At 38.4% G+C, this 18,210-nt stretch overlaps 1 protein-coding gene across 1 annotated transcript in view; it reads left to right on the top strand.

Moving 5' to 3' along the window:
* Positions 1-18,210, top strand: part of PALLD (palladin, cytoskeletal associated protein) — a gene marked incomplete at its 5' end in the record, with an annotated part of 143,027 nt that overhangs the window by 103,796 nt on the left and 21,021 nt on the right. The window contains 3 exons of the mRNA XM_057378286.1: positions 1,598-2,293; positions 14,674-14,809; positions 17,127-17,228. Coding sequence (XP_057234269.1) covers positions 1,598-2,293; positions 14,674-14,809; positions 17,127-17,228 — 934 coding nt within the window. The remainder of the gene's footprint in view (positions 1-1,597; positions 2,294-14,673; positions 14,810-17,126; positions 17,229-18,210) is intronic.

The raw sequence follows: 18,210 nt of genomic DNA, 5'->3' as shown, positions 1-18,210 counted from the left end.
ACTGATAGGGATTTAGTCTCKATTGTCAGCATTAAAAAATGAAATATAAAATTTACAAGTGAACTGTAACATTTTGATGTTCTTGTTGCTAATTTAATTAAAAAGAAAAAAATTAATCTCCTTTCAAGTGCTGCCATTTATATTGTTAGTGAAACATTGCTAGAATTGAACCATCTTTACAGCAACAATATAAAAATGCATCTGTTAAGTAACTGATTTTTCAATTTTCTGCCCTAAAAAAGCTTGCTCGCCTTTTTCTTATCTAAGCAATCTCGTTTGGCCTGAGATCATAAGCAGAATTATTGTCAGCAAGCATTTTCTGGGAAATGTAGATGGTTGGAATATCAACATTAATCTTCAAGCGGAAAATATGATGTTATTACCATTTCTAATTTTGTTGCTATCAACAAGAGTATATTGTTGTGCCAGAATCATACATTCATATGCCATGCATTAAGCAAACTGCTTCTAAAATTTCTGCTTAGATGACCTAAATTATATATAAACAATGACACACTTGTATACAATAAAGTATTTATATATTAAATATACAGAAAAGGTATATGTGCATATGCTGAAACTTCGTGGATACTGGAGTATTGAGATAAAGTTATGTTTTCCAGCTGAAAAATGACAATTTTTAAGCAAGTCAGTCTGATGATAAACCACACAGTTAATTTTGAGCTTAATGTCTTTCAAACAACTTTATTGAGATCAAAAAAAAAAAAAAGGCAGCATATGATATTTGCTTCACTGCTGAACATTTTGCTTTTGTCTTTTTCTTTCCTTTTTTTTCTTGATTATCAGTTTTGAGTGCTCCTGCATATTAATTTTTTTTGTCTCTATTCTTCTTCCAGTGAATTTCTGCATTTCTGAATTAAATTCTTACTTCCATTTGAGTTGATTGTATATAATGCCTCAGAACCACATTAAGTAKCTACTAAGATCTGTCTCAGGACCTACAGTTAAAAATACAACTGGGGATCAAAAATGGGTCTAAAAACCTGGGAAAGCTCACTTCATACTTCCCTAGGTTACAGATGTTTCTCAGAAATCATTGCTTATCTACAGATACATGGTTGGTTCTACCAGAGAAGCTGGTCCCAAGCACCTCATTAACAGTATGGCTGTAATTATGTCTGTCTGATTGGCCCACAGAGACTACAGCAAAAATTCAGCCGCGGCTGATGTTGTCACTGGCTAARTATTTCAGCCTTATAATTGAACAAAAAGGAGAAGAAACTAAAAGAARCCTTATTAAGGATTTCACTACTTTTACCTTTAATTCCATTATCTGGATTATTCCTCCTTTAAAATATCATAAGTGCTTCACATTGTCATATAATTTACTTTTTAAAAGAATTGATTATTCTGTTAAATTCTATTATGCATACCCCTTTTCCTTCATCCTGACAAAAAATGGGCCTTTGTAGCAATGTTTTAGGTCTGAAGAAATGGGGCTATACAACTTAAGTAAATATTTTGAACTTTCCCTGTCTTTTGATTTTCCTGGACCATAGATCACTGGAACTTTTACCTCCTCCCCAGCCAGCACTGTATGTCTGATCATCTTTTTGTCTATTTTTCCTTCCCACAGGGACCCCAAAAAAATACAGCAGCTGCAGAACCAAATTCGTCTGGAGCAAGAAAGTGGACAGTGGTATCATCACCAACAGCAACCTGATCATCAGCAGCACCCTCCCTCTTCTCCTTCCTTTCCTCCTCCCCCCTCCTTCCAGGAGCTTGAGTCCAGCCAGTCTGTTACCTCTCCTGTGCCAATGAGTATTCTTAACTCTCATACTTCCCCAACCATGCAGTCTTCTGGCTCCTTCAACTATGCTCGGCCTAAGCAGTTCATTGCTGCCCAGAACATCAGCCCTGCTTCTGGTTATGTGACTCCATCTTCTGGGTCATCTACATCTAGTCTTCCTTCTCCTATGTCTCCAACTGCTTCTCAGAAACAGTTTGGGAGAGTGCCAGTTCCTCCCTTCTCTCAGCAGTTTGCTCCAGAAGGGGAATATGCCTGGTCTCCTTCTTCTCCCTCCCCTCCGCCCCCACCTCCCCCTGTCTTTAGTCCAACAGCGACATATCCAGTGTGTGATTCCTTTCCACTTCCACCTCCTCCACCCCCTCCTCTTCCTTCACTTTCTTCACCTTCCCACAGCCTGTCTCCAACTCCAAGATTTCCTAATTCCAGCCAGTCTCCAGCAGCTTTTCTCAGCTCCATGCTGCCATCCCAGCCACCACCCATTTCTGTCAACGCATTAGGCCTCCCGAAAGGAGTGACGCCTCCGTAAGTATCAGCTGATGAGCTCCTTSGTGTACTGGAGATTCTAATGAAGATTGTTGCACTTGCTTCATTTACATTTTTCTAGGGTCCTTTGCTGTTAGCCGCTCTCTGAGASGGAGAGATGTGTGAATAAATTGCAAATGCTTTTGTGCTAGAGATGTGAGATGATAGTTTTCTAACCCTCACAGAAGTGACATTATGAAAGAGCCCTACAGTAGGAGCACAAAAGATGAGAAGCTAAAGCTTTAACCTTAGTTGAAGAAAATACAAAAGCAGCAGCAAAAGGTTCTGCAGGCCCAGAGCGGTAGAAGGAGATCAAAGAAAACCTTCTCATGGCTCCGTTTTYTTTAAAGTCACTTATTCAATGATATTTGCAGTTTGTCTTCCTATTACATCTGCAGGGAGAGAAATATCAAGAGAGTATCTTTCAAGAGAAGTCCCTATAGCTTTGTGATACTGAAAATACAAGGTATTAAAGTATACATCTGTTAACAAAGCGGTCGTCACAATTCATTGGCTTTGGCTGGAGATTTTGTTCTGAGGAAGTTTGGGAAAGTGTTTAGCAGGGGAATTTATAATGGCAGTGCATAAAAACAAACAGAATCCCTATCCCTGACAACTTTACATACTTATTTTCCCCTTTTGTCTTGTCTAAAGGCTAAAATAGTACTTTGGAGCATGTCAGCTCCCATCATAGATCAGTTTGTCTTTCCACTGGCACTAGACTCTCATTCCTTCCTTGGAGAACAAAGAGACATGCTGAAGAACAAAAATGAGAATAGCTGTATCCAAGGCTTATTTATAACTTTGTCCAGAAGTTTGTCTAAACATATCTACAGTATCTAGGTGACTTGCTCAGCTACATGCTGTTGCAGTGGGAACTTCTGTTATTTCAGTCCAAGGAAGAGAAGGAAGAAAGAGGACAGATATCAAAGTAATAAGTCATGTATATGCTTTAAACAGCATTTCTTTATCTTGATTTCTGTCATTATGGAGTCTGGCTATGAAACTTTTTTAGAAGAAAAATTATGAAATAGTGCAGTTTGCCCTTGCAGTCATAATAGCTGTGATTTTCTGTTTTACTGTGTCCTTTGCACTGAGTTTCATTGTTGATACTGAGCACTGAAAATTGCATTATTAATTTACTGACAGCTTGATTAGTAAGTACAACCCKCCAAAGCCTGTTATTACCCCTGATTTTCCAAGAAAAGGCTCTAGTCCAACTGTACAGTTCTGACAAGAACTGGCTTCCTTTTTGAGTTCACTTTTGTATGCTGTGAGGGTGATAGCAGCAGCTTGAGTCTCTGCTGTGTCCCTCTTTCCCTGGTATGCTGTGCTTATGGATACATGTTCTCACCTGAAGCATTAGCTGTGTTCTTCCTCCTTCCCTCTGATCTTTGGACAGAAAGACAACTCTGCAAAGATTTTTTCCCCCTTCCCCATGCTCCTCACTTCCCCAAGCAGAGCAGCCAGTCTGGCTGTGCACATGATGGTGTGTCTATCCATATTCCTCCCTCCCCCACCCCGACAAGACAGCAACCTCAGGGTCTGAGCTGAGGGTGAGGTAGTTGGCTGCTTTTCTGCATTCCCTCAGGAAATATAGTCCAGATGGGAGCTGGATCATGTTAACTATACTGAATGTATATGTTTATAATTTATGTGTGTATAGATATGTGTGTGTGTGTGTGTGTATACACAGTGAGCATTTGTCATCTGAATTATAACATTAAAACATGGTAAAATATGTACTGTGCAATGCAAAAAAAGCCATAATCTATTGCACTGTATCTTTGATACCAATTTTTCCCTGGCTTCAACTTTTTCGTGTAAGTTACTAATGTCTGGTGTGCCTTGCTGAGTAAAGCACAGTTTCTCATAATTCTCATACCCCTCCTGGGCAGTTCTTCCCCTGGTCTCCATTCAGCCCTCAGCTTTAGGTCTGCTTTGTGCTATAGTCTCAGTTCTTTTTTTGGCCACTTCCACTTCTTTTCTTCTTTTTCTTTTGCTTCATCCTCTTCAGTGCATTTATCTTTCCAATACATAGTTTCTGAGTTTCTCACAGCATTTCATCAGCTCAGCCTGTAGTCTTATTTTGCCATGATCTCCAACATCTATTGGTTGAAAATGATGATACTGTTCCCTGACTGTGTCTGTACAGACTGAGTGCAAGGAATAAATTGCAGCATTCAAAGTTTTGTTCAGCAGCTGAAATCCTAGTCAAGGTGTTTATCTTCAAAGACTCCATCATTACTAAGTCTTGGCACAACTACACATCTGCTTCTCAAAAGCAGAACTTGGTAGGCGTAATTCTTTTTTTTTTTTCAGTTTCATGCTGTGGTGGGARTAGAATAAGGGTGCAAAGTAATAAACATTGCAAGTGGAGGTAGTTATTTTTGGCAATGGTCAAAGGCAGCACCAGTAAAGTTCTCTGTGGCTGTGTACAAACCAACAGTCTTGGTTTCTCCTCATGAAGTCAAACCTTCCTTTCATCAGCTTTCTTTGGGCATTTCCTTCCCTGCATGCATCAAGACTCCTCTTGATGATTTTTGAACTGTTTTGGGAATCTTGAGGGGTCCCAGTTGACCAGAGGGTAGCTAATGTCCCAGTTTTTGAGAAGAGCAGGAAGGAAACTACAGGCCTGTCAGTCTCCTTTCAGTGCATGGTAGAATTATGGAGATTACCCTTGGAATTATTGAAAAACACCAGAAGGACAATGCAGTCATTGACCAACATGGCTTCATCAGGGGAAAGTCCTGTTTGAGCAGCTGAATTTCTGTTTATGACAAGGTAACCCACCTAGCTGGCCACAAGAAGCCTGTTCACGTAACCTCTTTGGATTTCAGTTAAGCTTTCTGTACTGCCTCTCATGGTGTCTTTCTGGAAAAATGTGCAGCATTCAGCTGTGATGGGTGAGCAACTGGCTCACATGTCAGGCACAAAGAATTACAGTAAATGGGGTTACATCAGGCGGGCAAACTGTCACTAGTGGGGTTCCAAATGGCTCAGCTGTAGGACCAGTGCTCTTCAAGGCCGGCATAAGTGACCTGGACACAGGATTCAAAGGAATACTAAGTTGAATACTAAATTGGAGCAACTCTCAACTACATCGAGGGTGAAGAGGCCCTACAGGGAGATATCTTGACAAATTGGAGGGCTGGGCAATCACCAACTGTATGAAGTTTAATGAAGGCAAGGGCCAGATTTTGCACCTGGGATGGGGCAACCCTGAGTCCAAGTCCAAGAGGATTGGGGAATGAGAGACTGGAGAGCAACCCTGTAGAAAGGSATTTGGGGTCCTCGTCAACAGAAAGTTGAACATGAGTCAGCAGTGTCCTGGCAGCCAGGAGGGCCACTCGTGTCCTGGGGGTCATCAGGGACAGCATCACCAGCTGGGCAAGGGAAGGGATTGTCCCACTCTGCTCTGACCTGGGGCGGCCTCACCTCGAGTGCTGGGGGCAGCTTTGGGCACCCCAATATAAAAAAAGACAATAAGCCATTAGAGTCAAGAGGAGGGCGATGAAAARTGTTGAAGAGCCTTGAGGTGAAGCCTTGTGAGGGGATGCTGAGGTTACTTGGTCTGTTCAGCCTGGAGAAAAGGAGACTGAGGGGAGACCTCACTGCAGTTACAGCTTCCTCATGAGGGGAGCAGAGGGRCCAGCACTGATCTCTTCTCTGTGGTGACCAGGGACAGGAGCCGAGGGAAGGGCCTGAAGTGTGTCAGGGGAGGTTTAGGTTGGATATCAAGAAAAGGTTCTTCACTCAGAGAGAGGGTGTTTGTGCACTGGAACAGGCTCCCCAGGAAAGTGGTCACAGCACCAAGCCTGACAGAGTTCAAGAGTGCTTGAACAATGCTCTCAAGCACATGGTGTGACTCCTAGGGTGTCCTGTGTTCCTTGTGGGTCCCTTCCAACTCAGGATATTTGATGAGTCTGTAAAAACACTTCCAACCTTTTCTTCAATTCCTATATTCTGTGGGCCCGTGAACAGAAAATACCATGCTAATATTTCAACATTTTGCTTGGTTTTCTACCCTGAGGCTCTGGAAGTGACTGAATTAGCTAAACTAGTTTGAACCAATGAATATTCTTTCGTTAAATTTGGATAGATTTGGAAAYGTTGCATTGGGAATTGTTTATTTGTTTGGAATGGAGCTTTTTGTGGTTTGGGTTTTTTTGTTTGTTTTTTTTTTAACAGCATGTGATCTTAGAGTCTTGTGTGTATGGGAATACCTCCTTGTGAATTTACAACATTTTATTTCGATATGTGAAACAACAGAAAACAGATTTGTGTCATTAGCACCTACCAATTCACCTTTAAATATTTTAAGGATGTATTTGCAACAATATGGTGAATGTTTCCTTTTAATAAATTATATCTCAATTTTCTAGTAAARTCCAGACATTTTGTAGTGATGAGCATTTTCAAGCTGTGGCCGTGACAGTGTTAGTTGAACAAGCTTTGGGAATAACCTTTTTTTTATTTATTGGGTAGACTTGGTAGACTCTGTGTCTTGTTGGAGCGTTGTGTTATTAAGCAGAAGAGATGTGCTGGTGGAAGTGCATAACTAAGTATTTAAGGGAATTATGAGGACTTGTCAGTAATTTCTGAGGTAAAACTTGGCTGGAGCAAGTTTGCTGGATACTGTTCTTAAAAATCTTAGTTCTCTCTTTAACTAAGGAAAACTCTAGGGTGGGTAGAGGATATCTTGTGTGCAAGTTGTCTTTGGGTTACAAAAGACTTGCAGGGAGCAGAGTCAGCATGACGAAAACACAGGACTGGGGGGTTTATTCACAGTTAAGTCTACAGAAGCTAGAAACTGATCCTCACTCTTCCCAGAAAAAAAAACTCAACATGTTGCATGTGAAGGAACAGAAATAAGTATATGTAAAAATTCTAGGCAAGCACATACATTGTATGTTTACATGAGCATTGTGAAAGCACAAATAATCCCATGAGAAGTACTTGATGGCTATTTAGTGAATTTTGATTTTTAAAAGTATAAAACCTGACACTAAAAGGTGTGAAATCATCTAACCTGGAGAAATGAGATTTCTTTCTATGTATAAAAATATATTATGCTAGCTATGCATATATCCTTTTGAAAGCAACTTTAAAAATTAATGATTTTCCTTAAAGCAGACCTTTTCTGAAAGTAGATATCTTCAGTAATACTACCTTAGTCAAAAACAGGAAAAATCTGACTGTACAGAATTGGTGAAAGAACATGAATATCAATTTACTACTTTCTGGAAAAGGATGGAAAATGGAAACTAAAGAATTATTTGAATGCAAGATWGTCTAAATTATCTTGCAAAATGTAATTAAATAAGCTGCTTTTATCRTTCTACACAGAATTTAACTGCTATCTCAATGACTTAGAATATTATCCAAATCTTAAAGGAGATTCTGTGGGCAGCATGAGAATAGCAATATCAGAAAGAGATTTGCACTTTTTTGCACTTRAGTCAGAGCTGCTGCTGGTCTTTTCTTGCTGCTGTTTACTGTGACTCGTTCATTGCATTCTTTTTCAAATGGAATTGAAACAAATATTTTAGTAATCATCCTGTTCCTTTAGTCAACTGGCAATGATGGTGACCATTCTGAGGAAAAATATACCTCTCTATGTTTTTAAACTTACAGCTTTCAACATTCTCCTAGCACAAATGCCAGCTTTCATTTTAGAGTAAACTGCACTGCTGTTCTGTGTAGATGGGACTTATTTTTAATGTTCCTGTTTCTGTAAGTTATGCCTGCCACAACTGTAAAAAATGGAGGTTAATTGGAGTATGATTGATGGGAAGATAGTGATAGGTAGGAGGAAGTACCTTGATTAAGAACTCCAGCATCAAACTGAGAGGAAAGGTCAGGGTGTTTCCTTGCTTCTGAGAGAGAGAGACTTCATCTGTCTTTGGTCCCTATCCAGTCATACCTGAAAGTATTCCTGGATCTCAGGAAAACATATCTAAAGACAAGTATTGCTGTAACTGGAAAAAATCCAGAAAATATCAGGGTTTGCATTCATTCTCAACCTCCAATTTTATTAAGCTGTTGCTCCCATCCATTAAACAATTTTTGTTCAATTTTTCTTGAAAATTTTCTTTCCCCATAGCTTGGATACTACTTGTGTCTGTTATATCAACACGAGGGATTATCTGTGATATTAGACCAATTCTTTTTGGTTGTGCTAAGAAATAGCTCATACTGGGGGCTTTGGTTTTGTGCAGTGTAACACYTTTTGATTAGGCACATGGACATGATTATCATAAAATACATATCCATGCTTGTTTTGGTCTGCAGATTTTTCTTTTCAGAGAATTTAATTTTATAACTTCTTYATTTTAAACAGCTCTGAATGTGACAAAGTATCTATGACTGTGAAAGTCAGGTACAATGCTTGATAGTTGTGGAGATCTTGACCAGTAACACTAGTTCAACAGGAACTGGTTAATATTTTGGACATATTACCTTTTCTCTGTCTAATGTAGCTTTTTCTTCACATGCTTCTGGCAGTCACCCGKTCTTTTCAGGATTTCAGGACTATGTGGATGTTGCCAGCCTTTTCCACATTCAGGAGCAAGTTGGTGCTTTACTTATTTCTTCTTGACCATCAGTTCTAGCATACTGCTGGTAACAATCAGAAATTTAGGTAAGATGACAGATTACAAAAACGGCATTTGGTTTTAATTTGGTATTGAAATATATGCACATCTTTTGMAAAGCAAATGGTGCTTATGTAGCTGTGGTAACCAGTGCAGCATGAGACAGATATCTTGCTCAGGAGTGGAAAGAGCTGAACAGGGGAATGAAAAAGTAATAATTCTTCTTTTAYTCAGTAAAATGCATTTTTAAACATAAGCTTTAGAGAAAAAATAATTGATGGTAGTCATGCAGTTCAAAGGCGAGTTGTACTCTTTTTTATCTCATCATTTAGAGGGATCAAACATGTTCATAAATATATATTATTCATGTCAGTCTCAACCCTATCCAATGCTGAGACATTATTTTTTCAACTAGTTTCAGAATGTTGGGTGATAGAAATAACTGAGCTTTTGGTACATTTGTTTCACTTACTGCAAAATATCCTTAGGTCAATTCCTCAGCCATTCCCTAAATTCAGATGCATGTATTATCTGTAACATCACATTACTGGACAGAGCTGAATGTCCTGGTCTCCACAGTATGTATGACAAAATCAGACTAAACCAATTTTATTATGCAGCTGCAGCTTCAAAGTTTGTGACCTGTTACAGAGCTTGTAGTAACTTTGCTCTTACAGTAGGTGAAAAATGTGTGAAGTGAGCAGGAATTAGCTGTGTTTTTGGAAGGCTTTCATTTTAAAGGAAAAAAATCAAGTTACTGTTCATTGCCTCAGTACCAGAGAATTAATTTGGATTTCTGTCAGACCAAGCCAGATTGGCTGCAAACAGGAATTTGTTCTTGGAAGGATAACAACAGCCAGCCTGTTGCCCTTGTTTACACTGTAAAAGGTACATAGGAAAAGAGGGAATTGCATCCAGCATGCCCTCTGTGTAATTAAAACATGAAAAGTACTGCTGGTTTGGCCTTCTTTCTAAACAAATGTCAGGGCAAATATTCAAAACTAAAGAGAGCCAAGCCGAGGCTGCAAAAATCTTTGCTGTCAAAAATCTCTGTGTGAATTAAGATGACAGTTTTGGCAATTTCACTGCACCCTTTCTGACCAAAAGAATTCAGACATTTGTGCTTTTATCTACGCCAGCAGGATCCAGGCTCCTGCTGACTTAGGTGATGCATATTTTAGGGGTGCTTAAAATCCCTACGAGTTGCAGCCTGCTTCTCAAGGCTTTTAGTTTCTCTGCACATTTCTGGTGGTGGTTCTGTGCTTGAGACTGAGACTGTCGATATCCTGAAATATGCCTTCTCCTGTTAGCTTAATGCAGCAAATTTGAAATTTGCATTGAGCAAAGAATGAACTTGCAAATACATAAATGAATTGGCAGATTTTTTGTTTGATATTATCCAAGAGAGAAGACAGAAAGAAAGCTCATGAGTCACTGAGGACACAAATCTTTGGAGCTAAATGCATCCAGATAAGGGCATGTAGGGATGGTGGAAAATATTTGGAAAAGCAGCTGAAGAAAGTTTGCTGCCAGGCTCTCTTGCCATGTAAACCATCACTCAGGCTGAAAGAATCTCTGCTTCGGACCATAGATTTACTAAAGTCCTTCTATTCATTATCATTGCTTTGTAGACATTTTGAGATTCATCCCAAGAATGAATGTCTTAAGAGTTAATTTGCTGTAGGGGTACATATGTATGCATATATATACACATATATACATATATTATATATTTGGACAGTTTTTAAAGTGAATATGTTTAGAGACGGTGATTCTGAAGAGGGGGTGGAAACAGAGCATCTGCAGGAARAGCTGCATCTCCTTATGCACCCCTTTCGGGTTTGTGTCCTAATTTAAAATAGCCCCAAAAGAGAAAGAGCTTTCTGAAAGTATTAGAAGAAATTGTAATCAGTGCTCATTTTTATAGTTAAATTTTTGAATCAACTGCTTCCTTGCTTAAATACTTAATTATAAACATAAATAAAGGGAAGATAAACTATTTTTCAGGCAAGTTGCCTTGACTAGGTCTTGCATGACACTTCCACAATGATTGTGCAACCCTCAGGATGATCTTACACAAAACCAAAGACCTGCCTCTCCTGTTAAAAGTCACCCAGGGATCCCCAAGCCATTGCTGTCATATTTGCATACTTGTTCTTAAATAAAATTCCTATGAAGTTTCCCTACATAACTTGCTCCAGGGTTTAAATGTCACTATTGTAGGGTGGAGAAAGAAGAGTTCTGCATTATTTATGTCTAAGCTAGGCCTGTTCTTCTTCAAGTTACTGAGGCTTACTATCCTTAATGGACATGGAGAATCATGAAGTACCAGCTATTTTCTGATGTCAACTATTGTCTGATTTCTGACATTTTGTTTGATTTGCCTATCTATCTTCATTCTGCTAATTTCCCAACAAAATAAACAAGAGTCTTTGTGTGTGTGACACAGTTTGTCACAAAAACTATGTCTTTAAAACCATGTGGCAGTTTTCTTGTTCTAAAACTTTCCAGTTTGCTGATTTTTTTTTTTTTTTTTGAAGTGCAGTGGGAAAACTGGATTCAGTGTCTAACAGCAAGAAATAAAGGAAAACAGCTAAGTTTCGTATTTTATGCTGACACATCCTGGAATTATATTTCTTTCCCTTTTGAAATAATACTGTTGTTTTCCAAGTTTTAATCTCATAGATTCTCAAGATGCTTAACATATTGATGCTAATTTTCCATTAGCACAGCTATCATGCTTTGTGCATTTTCCYGAGTTTCATCATTAGCATATCTCTAGACAAATTATGAAGATTATTGTGACAGTTCTTACCTGCAAATTAATTGCAACCTCTACAAGCTCAGTGTTATCAGCCAATTTAAGAAATGTGTTTTTCTATTTCACTTTTCCTGTTGTTAAGGCCAAAATCCTAAATAYTATACTTAGTACACAGAGCCCTTTGAAAGACCTCAGCGGACTATATTTTTTCAGTTTGATAGAAAAAGAAGTCACTAGTCCTCTGAGTAGCTTTTTCAGACTGAATAGTTTTATGCACCCATATAATAGAAATTTCAGCCAGACTTTGCTCCCTGATTTACTAGAGAACTTACTGCAGCTCCTGAAGGCTAACTCAGAAACCATAAACTGAAGTCTGTCAAAGCTACTTCATGTTGCCTATCTGCATGTCTTTCAGCCTGACAGAGAGATAAACATGAGGTTTGATGTGATTCAATTTTCATTTTCTTGTTATCCTACATTGTTTAGAAATGGACTGTGATACTGTTTTCTTGTGTTTAGCATGGATATCGCACTTAGTAACCTGTGCTTCTCTTGGTACCCACTCCCCTGTGAAAAATGTGTGTATTTCCTTAGGGGGGTTTGTTTTCAGAGGTAATCAATAATGCTTCAGAAAACCTTTTGCTTGAGATCCCCTCCCAAGCAGCTCATCTTTCTTTTCGCACACTGTTGTGACTGACTTGGGTGGAATGTACGTTTCACCTTTTCAGCCTATTGAGTCCCAAACATTTTCTGGTAAAACTCTGTTCATCAAGCAAGTGTGAAATTTGTGAGAATGAGAAATGAAAGCTATTTCTTAATGTATCACTTTGAATTTTCAAGGGAGGATGTGTTGTTTCCATTAAAAGCTGGCACAGGGTAAAGCAAAAGGTGAAGCCAAACTTGAAATTTGCTGCCTTAAAGTTGGCCAATTTGTGGGTTTGGTTTGGGGATTTTGGTTTGTTTTTTTTTTGTTTTGTTTTGTTTAGTTTTTTTGGGTTTTGTTGTTGTCATTTGAGTTTTTAAATTTTTTTAGAGGGAAGTGTGTCTAAAAAATGATAAAATTTGGGTTCCATGGCAGTGCTGGACTAGAYGGTTTAAGGGCTGGGAGGTGAAGGGAACTGTCAGGCGAGAAACAGATGCCACCTGTACATTGGCCTTCCAGCAGTTGGCTGAGCCTTCCTGAGGGATGTTCCTTCTGACTCCCTTCTTCCTACCTTCTCCTGTTCATTTTCCTTCCATATCATCCTTTACATTTACTATACCAAATTTCTGGAGTTATTAAAGCACTTCTTTCTTGAAGAGACCTTATTCCTTCCTCCTAGCATTCTCGTGTCTCTCTGTAGATGGGATAGTTTTCCTGTCCCTTCCCCAAAACAGTGAGGAGGAGACTTGCTTTCTTATTTGTGACTGAGAAGACCCCAGCCAGAGGCTGAGGGAATTGTTCTACTTGGTGATCACCAGGTAACAGATGAGTATTTCTAGGACAAGGGATGTAGTTCTCCATCTCTTTGTGAATTTAGACAAATGTCCACCCTTCTGCTGTGATTTAATGTAAAAATGAAGTTCTTTTTACAAGAACTTCACTGTTTTCACATTTTATATTGACTTACAGCAATAGAATATGAAATGTTTTAGGAATGTTTCCAACCATTGTCTTCTCCATCTATTCACTTAATTCCTTTTTGGCTTTTGGCAGTATATGGGTATTTTTTCATTTCTTCTAAGGATAAAAATTACCATTTAAAGCACTTGCTGAATAATGAAGTTTTTCTAACCATGTACTAGAAACATAGACTTGAATAATATCCAAGAAAATTTGTTATCTCTGTATGATTCTTGTTTAGCATTTTGGTACTGGTAATTAAATTATTATGTTGTGTATTGGAAATAAATTTACCAGTTACATGCTAGTCTGATTTTTTTTTCCACCTCTGACATCTGAGTTTGTCTATTTATCTAATTCCATTCCATGTTTTCCATGTCATTCTCATGTAATGGGCTGAGCCCTATGTACTTGATGAAGGTATAAAAGCTCCATGAAGTAATATTGAACAAGTGTCAGTGTTTCAAACAATAATGTGTGAATTCACTGGAGAAATGGCGTGTGCTACAAGTCTCAAATGTGTTAGCAATGCTGATTTCTTCACAACTGTGTTAGAAACAGCTGATCTCCAGTAGAAACCACCTACACTGAGCATTTCCTGCAATAAAGCCATCATAACATTACTGAAAAGGGTTAAATATTAGGAAAAATAAGATTTCCTGTACCGTTTAAGAAAATGGGAGTGAGAGTTGCTGAAAGTGCAATCCTAACTTGTAGGCTGGTAAGAGGAATAAATTAGCCCTGTGAATGCAAACTCCTGAGTGGTTTTCCACTGGGAAATCTTGCTGCTGAAAACAGCTTTACAGGAATGGTTTTTCTTTTTGCTAGTGTAAACCAGACATTGTGAATGGCTCTACTTTGAGCAACAACCTTTGCATGTTGCCTTATGGGTATGTGTTCACAGAGATATGAAGAATAAACATGAAGTTGTGCAGTGTGTATTGCAAAGTCGTTACAAGGAATTAGTTAATTAATAACATAAGATATTAATATTTAACTGCCTTGTCTTACATCTTCCTGATCTTTCTTCATCTGGTACTTCTTAGGAACCTACTTTATCTTCCATCCCTACTTATCTAGACATCCCTACTTATCTAGCTTTCTCTTTCATGTTTCCTCTCCTTCTGCTTTATTGCCACTGCTCATCAGTTTCATCTCTGAGTGTATGGTGTTTACAGCCATTGCCAAGCAATCCTGAGGACTATTTTAACTAAAGCACAATTAAAGCATAGTTTCAGCTTTGTCCTTATACTAACCATTTAATCAGTGGTGTAAGTTACTAGGGACACCATGGTAAGAAAGATAACAGACCTTTAGTTTCAAAGACACAGTGTTTTCATTAATAGCAGTGATTCCAGATAAATTCCTAAATATGAATGACCTCAGAAAAGCTCATGATTTTTTTTGTACTGTTTTGCAGGGGATTTCCCAAGAAAACAGGCAGAACTGCTAGGATAGCATCAGATGAAGAAATTCAAGGTTCAAAAGATGCTGTAATTCAGGATCTGGAGAGAAAACTTCGCTTCAAAGAAGACCTTTTGAACAATGGGCAACCGGTACAAATACACCAAATACCCTGAGGAATGGGAGTGGGTGGGAGTGGACATCATTGGCAGTTTCTGAGATATGCTGCACAATAATTGTTGTAGATTGCTTTTTATGTGTTTATTATCTTTAATTGAATTTTCAAAACTGTGTTTCTAAAAGGAATGATAGTGTACATTTTGTTATATCATTCCTTCTCTTGTTTGACAGTTTTACTTGGATTTAACAAAGAAGTGGAGGTCTTAAAAATGGTGAATTTGCATAAGAAGCCTTCATAGTCTGTACCTCAAGGGCTTTTTGAGCCTCAAGGGCCATTTGCTTTGGACTGCTCATGACTGAGTAGATGAACATGCATAGCTCTCGTTCTGTCCAGGCTCATTCTACCTTGTGCTCAGCCACTGGACAATGCAGGAAGGAATAGGTGATAATTGGTCATCAGTTCATCATGAGAAAAAAACTCAGTAAGAATCAGGCATCATTAGATTCTGTGGCTGGGGGACTTCTTTTGACCAATAGAATTTTGACCAATGAAACAGAAATAACCTGTAGTACTCACAGATTCAAGAGTTAATGACCTGCATGAGGACGTCAGGAAATGAGGTAARATGAGCGTATCAGGCAACGGAAATGCACAGCCACCAAGATCTCCATTCATTTTTGTGCACTTTAGGATACACATAAAAGATAAAACACCAAATTCTTTCTGCTCAGTGTTGATGAGAAACAACTTTCCAAGAATTTTTTACAGTTATTAAGGCACTATCYTTGAAGCAGAAATTATTTTTAAGCTGAAAGTAATTTTAAAAATGTGAGCTGTCACCCCTCTTTTGTCAATAAAATGTTTTTAGAAGCATCCGAATACCTTGGGATGCCTTTTTGTYACTTTGAAAGGAAGCGTAATTTTCAGGATCATGCCCAGAAGTTAACTAACTTTGCTACCAGCTGTGAGCTGTGGACTGTGGTGGTGTAGTTCAAGAAAGCCTATTGAGTCAAACTGCTGGACTCRAGCTCTTAATAAGCTCAATGGAGTGAAGGAGGGAGGATGTTCAGAGTGACTGGTGCTTCTGTACTCACCTTTCTCCACTGACTGCACAGGCTTTGGCAGTTTTCTGTAGCAGTTAAGAAAAATCACTGCCATAGTGTATTAGTTCCTTTCTTTTTTTCCAAGGAGATGGGCTGAGACTGAGTGTCAATGCCTATTTTGGAAAGTGAGGGAGATGTYTGGCCTGGGCAAATGAATGGAATGTCCTGAGAATGCCCACATGGCCCAAGGTAAAAAAAATAAAAGGGACCAACTGTGATCAGATGATGTGGGAACTTGAACTAAAGAAACTCTGGTTTGGTGTTTGCCTTGAGGCTTTTGCCTTGTAGATTTCTGTCTTGGGTAAATTCTGAACGTGTAATTGTGCCTGTGGATGCTTGGAGTGATTGCAGTACAAATACAGGTGGAGAAAAGTTCAAGATTTTCTTAGACACTTGTAACCAAGACAGCATTGCCACCTAATTGTCATGGGTTTCAGCCTGCTGCAAGATGACATATTTTAAAAAAATAATTGAATGAGCTTTTTTAAAAATGCAAGCATGAAGTAGATGTAATGTTTACATCTTCCATTCTTGATTCATTTTTCTCTTTAAGTGAGGTATTTCACCATGAAATGAGTTTGTCTTCCATAAACTTGCAGGTTTTTTTCAATGTTGATTTGTAAGAAAGTGTCTGGAATGCATTCTTGAATGCAGAAAGAAAACTAATAATGAAATAATTGAATTATACATTAAGGTTTTCCTTTAACTCATTCCATCTTCTGAGTGTAAATTATCTCTTATAAGCTGTCTCCTCAATTTCCAAAAGAGTAAGAAGAAATAAAAATTTTAAACTCTTATAGAATACATTTTTCTATATTTTTGACAAAATATTCAAGTAGAGTAGAATCTCCTTATAATTTTTGGCAGAGTTTTCTGCCTTGTGGTTCTAATGTAAAAATTGAGCAGAATGACTAGGAGTAAGATTTGAGATGATTTCATACGCCCTCTTCTGATGGCCATGTTGATTTAAGCAGTTCCTATTGCTCATTCCTGCCCAAGTTCCTGGCCGGAGGATGGAAACAAATGGCAGARTCAGGGCAAGGGCTGCTTAAGCCAAAAGAGCCACTTGTAATACAAAAAAAATGCATTACAAACGGTGGTAGAAAATTTCTGTTAGAAACATATTGCTGCTCTCTTTTATTAATATTACTTTAAGCATTGCTGACTGCCTTCTGCTTTGTAGTTGGAGAAATAACTTTTTTTTCTTCTCCCTCTCCCCTCACCCCCTTCTTATTTTTTGTTCAGAGATTAACATATGAGGAAAAAATGGCTCGTCGATTGCTGGGAGCAGACAGTGCTGCAACTGTCTTCAATATACAGGAACCAGAAGAAGACCCTGCTATACAGGTACACATAACTCTACAATTTCATAGGAAATAATGCCTTTCAATTTTTCTTTTTTTACAGATTGTGATTGTCATTAAAATAAAGTCCTACATTAGGCAATAAATATAAACAAGATAGGATGGTTATTGATTACAGAAGTCATAATATATGTTATATATTAGTGAAGTAAACTGGAGGATCACATGCCTATTGTTCAGTTTTTCCATAAGGATGAGACTTCTCAAATGTCTGCTGTCTGCTTTGAACTCTTCAATGTATCCTGTTTGGTCCTGAACTTTAAGTCTCTCAAGGCAAAAACACTTCTACTATCTTGAAACCACCTTCTCTTTATTTGTGTAAAAGGCACTTTTTAAGTGCAGACCAAAACCACAACAGAAAGTCTTCTTGAAAGGCCAGGTACATGCTCTCCATTTTTCAGCTGCCAGCGTTGCTATTCAGAAATGTGTAGCATTCATTTGCTTATGGTGGCACACAAAGTACATTCCCCTGATAAAAACCCTGAGGAACTGTCATGGATATCTCTTGGTCTTCTTTCTGCCTCTTGATCTTTTTCTCTGCTCTTGCAGGAAGCTCGCTCTGTTGGTGCTTCTGTAGTGAGTCCTGTGGATATGCAAAAGGTTAACATTTTCACCTTTTTCTGTCTTGTTTTTTTGTCTTCTTTTTCTCTATCCCCTTCCCATTCTACTGTTCTTGGTTATTAAAAAGAGGTCATYTTGCATTAATAACTGGAGAATTGGGCTGCACTGTCTTCAGGATGTTCAAGTTGTTCTGGAGGCCTCACTGTGTTAGTGCAGGCAGTTTAACAGTAATCATGGTGTGCTCCACTGTCTTTGTGCTGTACTATTAACATACACTGATATGATACTAACTGTSTTGTGTACTTCATGGTTTATTTTTATGGTACACTTCAGGGAACAAAGACATTTTAAAACTATCTGCAATTTACAAGGTATTTCTCTGTTTTCCTATTTGTTGTCATTTT

Source organism: Malurus melanocephalus, unplaced genomic scaffold (assembly GCF_030028575.1).
Source record: "Malurus melanocephalus ecotype Western Australia unplaced genomic scaffold, MMel_1.1 scaffold_352, whole genome shotgun sequence".
In the NCBI taxonomy this organism is placed as follows: Eukaryota; Metazoa; Chordata; class Aves; order Passeriformes; family Maluridae; genus Malurus; species Malurus melanocephalus.
The sequence above is the reverse complement of the archived record's forward strand: the minus strand, read 5'-3'. Positions and strand labels throughout refer to the sequence as shown.